General features: G+C 39.5%; 1 protein-coding gene across 4 annotated transcripts in view; it reads left to right on the top strand.

Moving 5' to 3' along the window:
* B3GNTL1 (UDP-GlcNAc:betaGal beta-1,3-N-acetylglucosaminyltransferase like 1) overlaps positions 1 to 15,206 on the top strand; it is a 189,335-nt gene that overhangs the window by 13,851 nt on the left and 160,278 nt on the right. For all 4 annotated transcript variants that reach the window (XM_063292645.1, XM_063292647.1, XM_063292646.1 and 1 more), the window contains one exon: positions 5,446 to 5,511. In XM_063292645.1, the coding sequence (XP_063148715.1) occupies positions 5,446 to 5,511 (66 nt within the window). The remainder of the gene's footprint in view (positions 1 to 5,445; positions 5,512 to 15,206) is intronic.

Below are 15,206 nucleotides of genomic sequence, written 5' to 3' on the forward strand. Positions count from 1 at the left end.
CGTGTACCTATAGGAGCATTTCTGATGCAACAGCACCCATATTCTTCTAAAAGTATATTCATCTGCTTTCAGTAACTGGGAACATATTTATATTTTTCTTTAATTTTATTCCTTTAAAAATTCTGTCTGCACAGCAGGAGTCTATGGGTGAGACAAGGGGATGTCAGACTGACAAAAGCAGCATTGCAGTGTTGTGATGGAAGTCCCACTCCCTTTCTGCACATACAGTATTCTGATGTTGCACACATGCCCAGAGGGGCCAGACTTGCAACCTATACTACACTGCTACTTTTTTCGGAATGAAATCTATTTGATTGCCACTGCACCTGAATATGAAGATGGAATCAATTTTCTGTATGGTGTATGCTTTATCATTTAACCATTTCAAACTATTCCCAATAAAATGTTTATAATCTGCTTCAGCACAAGAACTCATCAGTTAACCCGTGTCATACTGCCTTCCCCCTCTCCTGGCGTTCTCCTTTTCTGTTTGCTTAGTGGAAAAATTTTGAATTACCAGAATGTTTTAAGAGTTATTTTCCCAAAATAACTTAAACATCTGATGTGTTGATAAACAAATGGATGTTCTTCCCATTACTTTCTGTGTTTAACAGTACAGAAAGGAGAGAAACATTCCTGAAATTGATATGCATCTAGGAATAACTTTCTATTCTTGTTGGAAACAGTTTCTTAATACTGTACAATAATTTCTGAAAAACAGATGTTACCAGCTGTGAAATTTAACTTTGTCTGTGACTGCTTTTATGTACCTTTCTTAGTTCTCAGTTTCAGTTCTCCAAGTTGGTAATGAATTACCCAGAATATAATGCTGGTGTCACTCACATGGAATGTGACTGAATATGGCCAAAACAGGATCTTAGGAACTGTAGCTGTTAAATGTGTAAGTGGGAACTATATTGCTTTTTGGAGTATTGTGATTTTGGCATGCGTGTCACTGATTTGTAAATGTGTTGGAATTTTTTTTACTTAACTTGACTACTGTTCTGCAATATTGCCTGCTTGATAGAAATTGGTAATCAGCCTTGGATCATTTTGGCTCATTAGAATTCTAGCTTAAGCACTTCTTTACTTTTGGTGGCATAATTTTTTTGGAGTTTTTGGAGTATAAACTAAGTTTTCAGATTCTATACTTTTACTTTCTACAATAATTGAAGTAAAAAAAAACAGTTCTCTGTTAATTATCTTAGCCTAGTTAATTGATATTTCTACAAGGTGCTGTATTTTGAGTGTAAAGGTAGCATTTCAGCTGACAGCTGAGTCTTTGTGTTACACACTGAATTGTATGGACAACATAATTCCACAATCTCTTGCAGAAGTAGTAACAGGAAGTGGGCTGCATATCTTATTAAAAGATTATGAGAGTAATAAAGCTTTTGCCTCTTGTCTGCCACCTTAGCTTTTTCAAAATCCCTGATGTGAAATAAAAATCCTATCTGTTTTTCTTCTTTCAGCAAATTCTTACCTGCTAAAAGTAGAGAACAGAAAACATGTTTTCAATAAATATGTCTTGTGGATTGTTTTACATAATAGTTATAAGCAAAATTGAGTGATTTGTCTCTGGATATTCTATTTTCACCTGATATGTTCAGTTTTCCCCTTGGAATGGGCTGGTCTGAACATTCCAGTGGAGGTTCTTACATTTCTGACCATGTGGCTTCTGGAACAGGAAGTGGTTGTGGAGACATACAAACCAGCCCTGGAGTGCTTGGATTGGCCCATTTGGGAGAAAACAAAATGTTTTCAAAACAAAGCCCATTGGTTTTGTGCATACCTGATACTTTTTACGATTTAGTGCTCACTTATAATAATTCCAGTCAAATTCTTATGCCACAGTTTTAGTTGCATTTTATAGAGAAATGTTCTTCAGAAATATGAATACCTTTCACGTGATGCTGTGCTCAAGTTATGGCTTAGATTTCCTAAGTCCACAGTAGGGTAAGCCACTTATTTTCCAGGGTCATGCTTTTTTGTCAACCTCATATTTTGTCAATAATTAATTGCTAAAATTCACAACTTGTGCTACTATGTAGGGAAGAATTATTGTGAAATATTTATTAATGTATATTAAGTTCTGCCTCAGTAACTTGACTGCATCTTTTGTTGTTGTTGTACTAAGAAATGTGTATAGACTTTGTACTAAAAGTGCACTGATTGAAATCAGAGACTGAAAACAGAGATGGAATGTTGAGGGAGGAATCTTGATAATATACTGATATATTTAAAAGTGGGTTGAAAAGCACAATAAATACGTTGAGATTATTTAAAGGCTATGAGATGTTTTTTAAATCCTGTAATCAATGTGTATTGATTATATTAATTATAACTCATAGTACAATTAAGAATAACTTGATTAATGTTTCTTTAGATTCTGTATTAAAGTAGGGCTGGAGTATTCCAATTCCTCTCAATTTCAAAATGAGCTCTACAAAACCTTAAATTATTTCTTAATGTATGTCCATTAAATACAAGCTAGTGAGGCTCATGTTATCTGCTTCTGTATTAATATTCTGCCTCACCATAATCATCTAACTAAATGCTCAGATAAATAGATCATCTCCTTAAGACACCTTTGGAAAAGTTTTTATGCATCATGTTAGCAACATCATTGAATGAAGAAAGACTTGTGACTATATAACCAGCTTTTCTACAACTGATAACCCGTTTATTTTTTTGTTTATCTTTAACCTTGAAATAATTACATGGAGCTACTGGCACATTGTTTTCCTTGTCTTACTCTCTCTGGGTGTGTTTGGAATTCAGAGGTACTGAGTTAGTTTCAAGGACATTCACTCCCTAGAACAAGGAAAAACAACTCTTTAGTTTGATTCCAAAGACTTTTCATCTCTTCCCCTCAGATTAGTGCCTGATTTTAAGGATTCTCTGTCTGTGCAAACTTTCTTGGTTACTCTCTTCAGCACAAGAAATATACAGAAGGTTTAAATCCTCCTTTCTCTAGCATATATATGAACAGAGGTTTTGTCAGAATTTCTACCATTTCACATGTACCAGCCAAAGCAAAGAAATGAAAATGAGCAGCTGAAATACTTAGAAGACCCCTGGCAAAGCTTTCATTGTTATCATGTGGGAATAGCAGAGATATGTGTTAATTAATAAGCCTTTAGAAGTTCTAGGAACTTCTATTTTGCAGTATCAGATAGTAGACTAAAATGGTCAAATTCTAGACTGTATTACTTATTACTGCCCAATATTTTCATTTACCAAATAAAATACTACTACTACTTCTTTTTTTTTACACGTGTGCATTTGGAAACCTTCCACTTGTAGTAATCCAGTCCAGAATTCAACAATAATGGTCTGCTATCATGTTTTTGGAACCTTTGTATCCAAATATGCAAAGCTGAGACTCAACATCTTTATTGCTTTTTATATAGCTGAAAAGAGAGGTGAAAGTGGTCTTTTATCTTTGCCAGTGCTCTTAGCTCTTCAGTATTGTTCAGTTAAAACTATGACTTGTTTAAATTTGGTGGTCATTAGTACAGAGATATATTAATACTGGCAGGAATTTAATCGTTACCTAAATAAGAGATGCAAATTCTAATGAGATCAGACACATGCAATATTGGTTGATCATAGTTTGAATGAATTCGGAATTTTGTTCTAATGTTAAACAGGCCTGTTAACTCCACAAGTGAAAAATCAGAAAAATATTCCTGACATAACTCTTGCAAGAGTTGCTAGGGTAAGAATTCTGGTCCTTTTGAAGACATTAATCATCTTTAGAACAGTGCCTCCTTCCTGTAGCATGTGGGCAGGTCTAAACCGAAATGTTTCTTTGAAACATTCCCTGATTGTACCAGATAGGCAACTGTTGGTAGCTTACTTCCTGTCAGAATCTTCCATACAGTACTAAATGTGCTACAGCGATCAGAATGTTTTTCTGATGTGATGAAGCAGTGGGACAACCTTGCCCCCTTCTTCCCCATGGAGGAAAAATAAATTAGAGCACATTTATTAACGCTGTGTTTTATTACATTCCTGAGATTTTTTTTCTGTCACTTCCTGATTGCCACAATGTCTGTTAACTTAGTAGAAGACCACTATAGCCAGCTTCACTCTGCTTTGTGGGCCCTGCTTGTGCCCAAAGATGAAATGTAAGGAAGCCTTCGATCCTAGATCCAGAAAGAAGAGCCTTAAAAATGGGGAAATGAGAAAATGGCTCAGGAAACAAAAGTAAAAGTTTGGAGCCTTGTGGAACTCCACTGTACCCTGTCTCTTCACTGCCGGGGCACAGTGACACTGACCACATGGTCTTCCTCTGGTCCCTTGCATTTTGCAGCAGCTGAGAGACATTCAGAAGTAACTGAATGGTAACTGCCATGGCTGATCTGTTGGATGGCCAATTCCTTGAGAGAGATAGGAAGTGCAACCCTATTTATCTGGATGACTGGGTTGGTTTCATACTATTGATCGTAGTATCCTCCTTGAGATGTTCTATCAAGCAGGAGTTGGTGCTGTTTCCCCACACCCTTCCTTGCAGGACTGTTTCTGAGAGTTCCTTGGCTCTGCAGCATTCCATACTTTATTTTACCCTCTATACTTTTAAATGTCCCAGTGAAACTGCTGGAGGAGGCCTTTGTAGATTTTGAACCAGTTGGTATTACTGTGCAGATGAAGCCTAGCTCTGTCTCTCCATTCTTTTGGAATCAGGAAAGAGATTGGCAGACTCAGCATTGCCTTCAGGTGTTGCCCACCAATTGCAAAATTTTATATGATATTACAATCCCACTCCATGAGTTCTCATGTGGGAACAGAGAAATCTTGTGAGAGTTGTTTTATTTTGTCAACTTTTCAACATTGGCAAAAATGGACTGGATGAGACCCAGTAAATTGAGACTATGTCCTGCTAATGTGGAGGCACTGTTAGGAGGAATACCTTGAGTTCAAAAACTGAGATTAAGGCCTAAGGGGATTCCTGGGTCCACCTTTGTCAGTGGAACCAAAATAGCTGTAGTGCAGGTGTGGCAACATTTTGGGGACAAGAACTACACTCAGTGTGGATGGAGTCACATATATGGGTGATGTAGAGTTTTGGGGAAAAGCTTGAAGGGGCTTTCATTCCCCAAAATGCCTCTCCCATGTAATCCCATTTACTATATATATATATATATATATATATATATATATATATATATATATATATATTATTATTATTATTATTATTATTATTATTATAATGTCTTCTAATTTCATCAGGTTTAACTTTTAGTATTGTGATGGCTGTGCAACAGCTTTCAAATAATTCAGTAGCTGAAGTTTTTCCAGTACTTGCACCCCACTGTGTACATGTAATTTTGACTTTAGGTTAGAAAATTTACCATTGGATCTGACAGCCTTTTATAGTTATTGTTTCAGAGCAGTGGTACATTGTCTTTCTCATTTGGTAATGAATGCCATTTATTACAGGATGATGTGATGATGCCGCAGAGAATAAGGCTGCAATGGGAAGCTACTATTAAGTATCCAAGGAGTGTGAGTATTTTTCTGTTATTGTTAGTAAAGCATGCAATGTGTTTTAACAAAAAAGCTTGGAAAATGTTGTGATAACATTGACTGTATTGGAATGTAGTTGTTGTTTTTCTGTGCCTGAGGCTAGCAACTGAATTTTGAAAGAAAGGGGACTAAAGTGGCCCATTATATTGGTTTGTTGGTGTATTTTGCTTGAATGCTTTGTGATTCATGGCCTTCTTTAAAAGCCAAATATAAAACAGTATGTAAAGTTATCATTGAAAAGAAAACTATTAAACAGTAGTATATAAAAGGAAAATATCAGTATACTGCTGAAGAAGTCATTTCTCAACGCTCTATCAGCCTGTTGTAAGCATTAAAGTAGTGATTGATTAATTATGAGCCATCAAGTCAGTGTTGACTTTTAGTGACCACATGGATTCACGTATTCTAGGACAAACTGCTTTCAACCTGGCCCTTCAGGGCTTCCAATGGTGCACTCATACCACTGTAACTGAGTCCATCCATCTTGCTTCTGGTCATCTCTTTCCTTTCACCTTTTCCAGCATTATAGAATTCTCAAGAGAGCTTGGTCTTTGCATGATAAGTCCAAAATATGATAACTTGTGCCCCTGGACTGATTTGTTCTGTGATCCATTTGTTTGTTTTCTTGGCTATCCATCACTCAGAAGTTGTCTCCAACATCCAAGTTTGTTTATTTATAGGGCTTATGTGGCTGCCAATCTCGTTGCAGAGCTCTGCTGACTAACAACAATTTAAAAGAACAATTTCACAAATAAATAAAACAATAATAATGACAACCAATATAATGCCATGTTGTCAAGGTCTAAGTCAGAATCCCCCAAAACATACAAATCATCATACAAACCAGGCTCACAGAACATCCTTGCCCAAGGCTTGGGAGAACAGATAGATCTTTAAGTTTTTGCAGAAGGCCAACAAGATAGAAGCTGTGCAGATCTTAGGAGGTATGCTGTTATGTAGGGCATACGCTGCATCAGAGAAGGCATGTGTCTTGGGTCCCATTAGATGACCCTTCCTGATAGAGGGGATCCATAGCATGCCCAGTCTGTTGAATTTGATGGATTGAACAGAAGCAATTGGTGAAGAGGCACTTCACCAGCACTTTGAATTGTACCTAGAAGCTTATTGGGGGCCAAGCACAGCTCATAAAGCTGTGGTGTTATGTGAGCATACCATGGTACACCCAAAACTGCCCATTCCCCCACGCTCTGGACCAGTTGAAGCTTCAAGGTACTTTTCAGTAGCAGCCTCATGTACAGCACCTTGCAGTAGTCCAAAGGGGAGGTGGCTAAAGCATGAGTGACCATGAGCATGGCCTCCCAGTCTAGGAACAAGCACAGCTGGTGCACAAGGTGGATTTGTGCAAGGGCTGTTTTGGCCCAGGCTGCCACCAGCTCTTTGAACAGGAGCTGCAAGTCCAAGAGGCCTCCAATTGCTTTCCAACTCTCTCTGGGTAAGTGCAATCCCATTTAGAGTTAAAGATGAAAAAATCCACAAAATCCACAGCCACTTAGTATTGCCAGGATTGAGCTGAAGCCTGTTCTTCCTCATCCAGACCCCTATAGCCTCCAGACACTGGAAAAAAACTAGACTTGTCCAGCATCACTGGTCTGCCCAGATGATTGGGTAGATGATACATCGCTCTGCGTCAATGGATGACCTCACCTAACAGCTTCATGTAATGTTGAATAGGAATGGAGAAGGATAGAGTTCTGAGGCACCCTGCAAAGCTGGACCTCTTTTCCGTGCTGTCCCACTGACTGGAACTGGCCCTGGAGGAAAGAGGAAAAACACTGTAAAATTACTAACTTACCATCTTTGGTATTGGATGGGGCTGCACTACCGCAGACAGACCTGGTGTACAACCTGGGGGTCCTCCTAGACTCTTGACTTCTGCTCAAGGAGCAGGTGGCAGTCATGGCTAGGAGGGCCTTTGCACAGCTTTGTGTTGCATGCCAGTTGCGCACCTTCCTGGACCATGAGGCTCTACTCACTGTCACTCATGTCCTGGTCACTGCCAGAATGGATTATTGTAATGTGATCTACATGGGGATGCCCTTGAAGAGCATCCGGAAGCTTCAGCTGGTGCAGAATGTGATTGTGTGGCTACCTAAACAAGATTGCTGTCCAGCTCTCCATGGACGTGATGAGGGTAGAAAAATAGTTACACATGATAAGGGTGGAAAAATAATCACCACAAATTGATCCTTAAGAAAAATTCTTACACATCCTTGGTCAGCCTCACCCTTTGTTTCCCTCCAGCAGCACTCTAGCTGCTGCTTGTGGTGCTTCATCACACTGTGTTCTTCTGAAAACTAGAGGGCCTTGTGCTCTTCACAAATAGAGAGTCCACACAGGTGCAGTTTGGTTGAAGGTGTTTGTCACCCTCTCATTCCAAGCAGTGACTCAGCTGAACTGTACACCACAGCCCCAGGTATGACCCCAAGATCTATCACGAGATCAAAAAGGTTTTCCTCCCAGCAGTGGGAGCCAGCCCAAAATAACTGCAAGGCTAACAGAGACATCTGTCCATGACAATGGACCGATGGTAGCAATCTCCAACTACAGATCATGTTGCCACTGCCCCAAAATACAAAACAGAACTAATGTGTGACTTCTATTGCAAGTCAAGCCAGAGATTACCTGAGTCAGGTCTATCGTTGACATAATGGCCATGAATTTTATATTTAATATTAGTCCCATTTTTTCACTGTGCTTCTTGATTCCTGGCATTCTCTGTTCATCCCTCCCACTTTCCACCTTGCCATGATGAATAGCATAACAGGACTTAAAAGAAATTAAAATATTATTTTAGTATTTATTCAGGATTTATTTTATTTGGCATATATTATCCCATAAGAACTAATATAGGTAGTCCTCGGTTAACAACCACTCATTCAGCGACTGTTCGAAGTTAGTAGAACCAATGGCACTGAATGAGTGGTATTTACAACTGGTCCTCAAAGCTGCAGCCGATATAGCACCCTCACAGTCACGTGATTGTGATTCGGGCACTTGGCAACGGGCTCACACTTATGACTGTTGCAGCATCCCGCAGTCATGTCAGTATTGATGGGGGAGGAGAAGTTGAGCCCTAATCCCCTGCAATGTGGGGTGCCTCAGGGCTTAGTCTTTCACCTCTCCTCTTTAACATCTACATGAAAATGCTGGGGGAGGAGTTGCCAGATGTAGTTTCTTCATTACGGTGTGTATCATCAGTACATTGATGATACCCAACTATATATCTCCACTCCCTGCTGGGCAGGTGATGCTGTTATGGTGCTGGCCTAGTGCCTAGAGGCAGTAAGTGTATGGATGGGAAGAAACTGGCTTCAGCACAACCCTGGAAAGCAGATGGCTTTGGAGCCCCCCAGCCCGGGTGATACGTCATCTTTGACTCTGGATGGGGTGGAACTCCCCCAGATTGAGCTGGTTCACAGTTTGGGGGTTCTTCTAGACTCACGGCTCCTGCTTGAGGAGCAGGTGGCAGCTGTGGCTAGGGGGGCTTTTGTACAGGTTTGTCTTACGTGCCAATTGCGCCCTTTCCTGGACAGGAGGCCATGCTTATGGTCACTTCCCTCTTGAATTACTGCAGCACACTCTATATGGGGCTGCCCTTGAAGACCAGCCAGAAATTAGAACTGGTCCAGAATGTGGCAGCGCGCGCAGTGATGGGTACCCCTAGGTTCACCCACGTTACACCCCTGTTGCGTGAGCTGCACTGGCTTCTGGTTTCGTTCCAACTCAAAATGCTGGTTGTTACCTTTAAAGCCCTATTGTGGGACTATCTCTTGGTTGTGAGCCGCCCAGAGCTTGGTACAAGATGGGTAGCTACATAAATATTTTAAATAAATAAATCACCATCTGCAACCTTCCCTGCTGACTTCCCACATGCAAAGTCATTGGGGAAGTTGGCAGGTAAGGTTGCAAGTCACTCCCGCTCCCATTGCTTTTTTTCCTGAGGAGCCCCACTATGAACTAGGGTGCATAGTAAAATTAACTGGAACTTTACCCTACAGTGAATGGGATGCAGATAAAGAAAACAGTTACAAGCCTGGTTTAAGACTGTTGCAGATTATAATAGAGCAATAAATTCAATTTTATTGAATTTTAAATTGTTTTACTGTGAACCGCCCAGGGTCCCCCATGTGGGGGAGATGGGCGGTGATAAAAATATGATAGATAGATAAATAAATAAATAAATAAATAAATAAATAAATAAATAAAAATATGGGATAGCTGTAAAAAGTTTTACTGCGCTGCAGCTTGCCATACATATCTGAGGATTCTATTGTGTTAGTTAAATAACTCATTGGTTGATGACATTCAACCTGCCAAATTACAGATTTTTTTATTACAGAATCCTTAAGCAAAGTAGAACACTTATCAGAGTTGCATTGATTAAAAAAACATATAATGAATCTAGATGAAATTATAACTATTTTGGTTTGGGTGGGTTTTATTCTGTGTCTATGTATATGGGAGTGTTTAGTTTTAAAAGGCATTCTGCAAAAGCAGGTTGAATTCTTGGTGCATCTTTAAGCAGCCCTCTCAGTATAAACTTGTTTACATTGGATTTTTTTAGGTTTAGAAAATTGGACATTCTGGTGGAAAGGGTATATAAGCTGAATAAGGAGAAAATGAAACAAGACTTTTTTTGTGAAAGAGAAGGTTGGGGGTGTTCTTTAATAGACAAAAATCTGCATGCAGGCACTACAGATGGATTACTTGTAATAGGCAATATTATTTCTTATTATAAGCAAAAGGCCATCTAAAATTTAGTTATTTTACTAATGTCATTCTGCTGCAGCTTTCAAGCAGTTGTTTTAAGTTGCAAGTATGAGAAGATGTCCTTTTGAAGTGAATGACTTTCCTATAACAAAGGTATAGGAATAGATTTTGTGAGAAAATATTTCATTGTGCTTAATTCTCATTTTTAGTTTCATACTTACACAATACAGTATGTACTAACTAAAGTGCTTGGCACTTGTTTTCTACTTGGAATGGTGCCCTTTGGAAAAAGTAGTAAGGGAAAGAACCTTTTGGGAGGCAGAAAGAGGATAAGGCCAGATGGATAACAATAATTCACTTTTTCTTTGAACTAGAATGAAAACAACAGAAACAAACTGGTTTGAGTTTAATTTTTAGGCCTTAATTTGTACCACAACATTGCCATGCATAACTTGGCAGGCATGATAGTCAAAGAGGCCCACAGATGACTCTGTTCTGAAATGAGTTGAATGTGTGTATTTATTCCTTGTAAGTGGAAGATAGATACACATACAGACACATACAAGCTTATATTCTGCCAGGTCTCATTTCACTTGTATGAACATGTTGCATAATAGACAGATGACAGAAAAAGATGGGATTGAACAAATACATGGATCATTCATGACTTGCAGGTGTTCACAACTGTGGTAGTTGCTAAATTAGCCTTGTGTATGCTTGGCTTGGGTTTGTAGTGCCTTTGCTTTCTTGTGCTAGAAGTATTGTGTTCATCTTTGCTCTGTTTGTTGCCCCATTCTCACTGTTGTCTACTTTTACATCTATTTTATTAGCATAAGGGTGGTATAGGAACATATACAATGAAAGTATGTTTCCATCTTGACTTATTTGGGTTGAAAAACAAATAGGCAATCTACAGTCTATCACTCTTTCTTACCTGGCAAATCCAAGGAGTGGACTGAAATGCAGTGGACTGAAATGCAACCAAAAGGTTTTACAGCAGAGCTTTCTGTTTTATGTGCAGTGTTATATTGTAAGCAAGATCACTTTGCTTTTGATGTCTATTTCTGCCATCTTCATTATTTGCCTTGTTTCCATAGTGGTTTTTTTTTTAATTTAATTGTATGGCATAGCAGTTCGGTGTTCATGCTGCTTTTCATGCTGGGAAATCCTTGTGAGGTCCAGCAGCCAGATGTGTAGACTATTTAGCTGTGACAAGTCACGTTGCCCGGGGTGCACCACGAGGAGGCTAGTCTACATTGCACTGAGTTGGGCTGAGAGAGAGTGACTGGCCCAAGGTCACTTAGCTATCTTAATGCTATTATAGTTACAGCTGGAAATGAAGTGTAACATGCACCATCTTGTCCAAGTTTCAGGAGATTAGTTTCATCTTTTGCAGATTGGTCTTGGCTCTCTGGGTCCAAGGGGTGGTGAACACATCACTGCATTAGAGGGTGGTTTTCTATATTAAAGGAGGTAGTAGTATACTCATGGGGGGGGGAGGAATCTCCCTATATTCAAAAGGTTGTGATTATGGTGAATATCTTCCTTTGTGGAGTAAATGAGAGGATGATGACAATCAAACTATAGGTATTCTGGGAGATACTGATTATCTTAGACATGTTTCAGTCTTGCTTCTGGCCTGCTTATAGGAAGAATTGCCTTGATCGCTCTGATGGATAACCTGTTTTGAAAGAGTCTTTTACTCTTACCTGATCTCTCAACAGCTTCTAATATCAGTCCTTTTCAGTTGGATACATTCACTGGGAGCATTGTCCTTAGTAATTCCATTTCTATATGCTCAGTAGGTTCCAGAGAATAACACTTGAGAGCTGCCACAAGATCCTATATTGTTTCCAGTGTTATTTATTAGCTAGCAAGCGAACAGGGAAAGTAGACGGAAGTTGGGCAAAGGAGTTATTTGACTTAGACTTGCAAGATTGATGTCAGCCCTTCAAGGTAGGCCAGACTAGGAAACCAAAGTCATGTAGCCTAATACTACTTTTATTATAAAGATACAGTAACAGAATCTTGCAAATCTGAATACGCTTCTCCCCTCCCTCCCTTTATCTTTGTGAGAAATAGGGGCAGTCTTGGCTGAGACACTTCCTTAGATTACAGTTTTGCCCTGAACTCAGGTTTCTTTTATCTGACTGTTGTCTTGGTAGCAGCTCTTCTTCCTGTCCCTAAGGTCGTTCCTTCTTTCCACTAAAGAAAGGCTAAAGTTCAGAATGAGCTGACACTTTTAAGAGATTCCAAAAAACAGCCAAAAAGAGGCTTTTGGGTATTTTAGAAATAAAGGGAAATACAAAGAGCATATAGTCTATTGCCAGGAAGAAGTGGTGATTTGATAATGTATAGTGGAGAGAAGGCAGAATTTCTTAATTCCTAGTCTGCATCTGTCTTCTCGCAGAAGGGAAATGGACCCATAGCTTGTCACCATTATGGCTCTAGGGGAAAAAGGAAACTGTAGCTTAGGGAAGACAAGAAGAGGGTAAGACAGAACGTAGCTAATTAATACAGCTTCAAGTATACTGGGCTAGATGAATTACCCCCCTGGGTACTGAAGAAACTAGTAGAGGTGACCACAGAACTGCTCTCAATAATCTTTGAGAACTCCTGGAGGACTGATAAGGTCCCTGAACAATGAGATCTGCAGATGTTTTCCTCATCTTCAAAATGAGGAACAAGAAGAAGGGAACTGTAGATCTGTCTGTTTAAAATCTGTGTTGGTCAAAGTCTTTGAACAGATAGTCCAGCAGCATGTTCATGAGCAGTTTGGTATGCACACTGTGGTTAACATGAGCCAACATGGGATTGTCACCAAAAATTGTGCAAGACTAGGCTTATCTTCTTTAATAGAATTACTAACTTAGTTACACAGAGGAATGCCACAGAATAGTTTACCTGGACTATGTCTTTGCCAGTTTACTTGGCAAAGCGTTTGTCAGAGTGACTATGATGTACTCTTTAATAAAATGGAAAATATGGGCTAGATGATATTACTGTTCAAAGGATTCATAATTAGTTGGCTGAATAACTACACCCAAAGAGTGCTCATTAATGTGCCCACTTCAGCATGGTGGGAAGTAAAATGTAGAATACCACAGGGCTCTGTCTTGGCTCTGTTCTGGTCAACATTTTTATCAATAGTTTGAATGAGGAAGTTAAAGGGTACTCAGAAAGTTTGCATTGAGTGGCTAATACTTTAGATAAGAGAGAACATTCAAAAATATCTGGATAGATTTGAGCCATGGGCTGAAATGAATAGAATGGAATTTAACACTGAGAAATTAAGTTCTGCATTGGGTAAGAAAAGTGTAAGACATAAGTATAGGATGGGGGAGACCATACATATGCGTATACGTATACGTATACATATACATATATATATACATATACATACGGGATTTGGGTGGCTTTGTCAACCGCACGAGGGCTAGCACACCCAATAATTAGCCAGCACTGTGATGCAGTGTCTAAAAGGACTGAAGCTATCTTGGAATGCATTAACAGGAGCATAGAGTCCAAATTACAGGAAGTAATTGTTTGTAATGGTTGCCTACTCCAAGATACTCAGTCTCACAAGCCCGAGCTTTAAGATAACTGATTTATTAAGGAATAGTATGCAGATACAGACAAAGCTGAGAATAAACCAAAAGCGCGCGAAATACAAATCAAATACTGTTGCTTCAGGCCAACTCCGCCCCGTGCCTCCTCGTAGCAACCACCCCATCCCAGATGCCATCCATCGTCATACACCGGCCTGGGAAAGTAACCTTGAATAGAGCCACCAACCCAAGCCCACCAACCCAAACATGCATTCCAGAGATTACAGCCACGCAGGGCTGGAAATTTCCAACAGGGAAACACGGATTAGAAGAGTGACATGTGAAACGATACGATGTCTACAGGACATTGAAACATAGAACATGCCATTGTTCTACTCTACTCTGCCCTGGTCGGACCCCATTTAAATTATGGTATGTAGTTCTAGGTACAATAGTTCAAAAAAGACAGTGACAAATTGGGGCAAGTTCAGAGGATAGTTATCTATGAAAGGGCTCTGAAAATGAAACCCTTTGAGGAGTGACCTGGGTATGTTTAGCCTACAGAAAAGGCAACTAAGAGGAGATATGATAGTAGAGTTCAAGTATCTGAAGTGTTGTCACATGGAGGGAAGAATGGACTTACCGTCTATTGCCCCGGGGGGCATGACTAGAACCAGTTTATTAAAATTACAAGGAATCAGGTTTAGGAAGAACTTTTTTTTACTATATGAGCTGTCAGTCAGTGGAACAGGCTGGCACGTAACGTGGTGAGTTCTTCTCTAGAGGTCTTCAGTCAGAGGCAGGATGGTCATTTGTCAGAGATACTGTGGCGAATCTTGCACTGAATGGTGGTTGGACTAGATTATATCTAATTAATAGAGATTTAGGTATCATCATGTTGATATAACCAGCTTGCACACTCTCTTTTTCTCTTTGTGTGACATTTGAAGCATCCTCTTATTACATATGTTTATGAGGCTTACTTTTACTGTATTTACTTTGGTTACTTTCCTGTGCATGCTAGGATCTACTATGGAAGCCAACATATTGCTGCCTGCAGATTACCTACTAGGAGGTACATTCAGTGTACTGACACACAATCAGAATGTTGGAGACCTCTATATTAATTGCAGACTTCTGTGTCTATGGATTCTAAATCAGCAGACTTATTTTCAAGGAAAAAGCTTTAGCAGGCCTGCAAATTCCCTGGGTTTTTCAAAACTATAATCAAAGTTTTAGGAATAAAGCCCCCCCCCCTGCCCCAGTAACAGAAGACCCCCCAAAATTCAGTTAACTTTGTTCACTTACTATGTATATCCAAGAGAAAGGAGATAAAATAGAATTCAGTACTGTACTTTAGGAGGAGATAATGGCCAGCAGGCTGTATGTGCAGGA

Source organism: Candoia aspera, chromosome 2 (assembly GCF_035149785.1).
Source record: "Candoia aspera isolate rCanAsp1 chromosome 2, rCanAsp1.hap2, whole genome shotgun sequence".
Lineage (NCBI taxonomy): Eukaryota > Metazoa > Chordata > Lepidosauria > Squamata > Boidae > Candoia > Candoia aspera.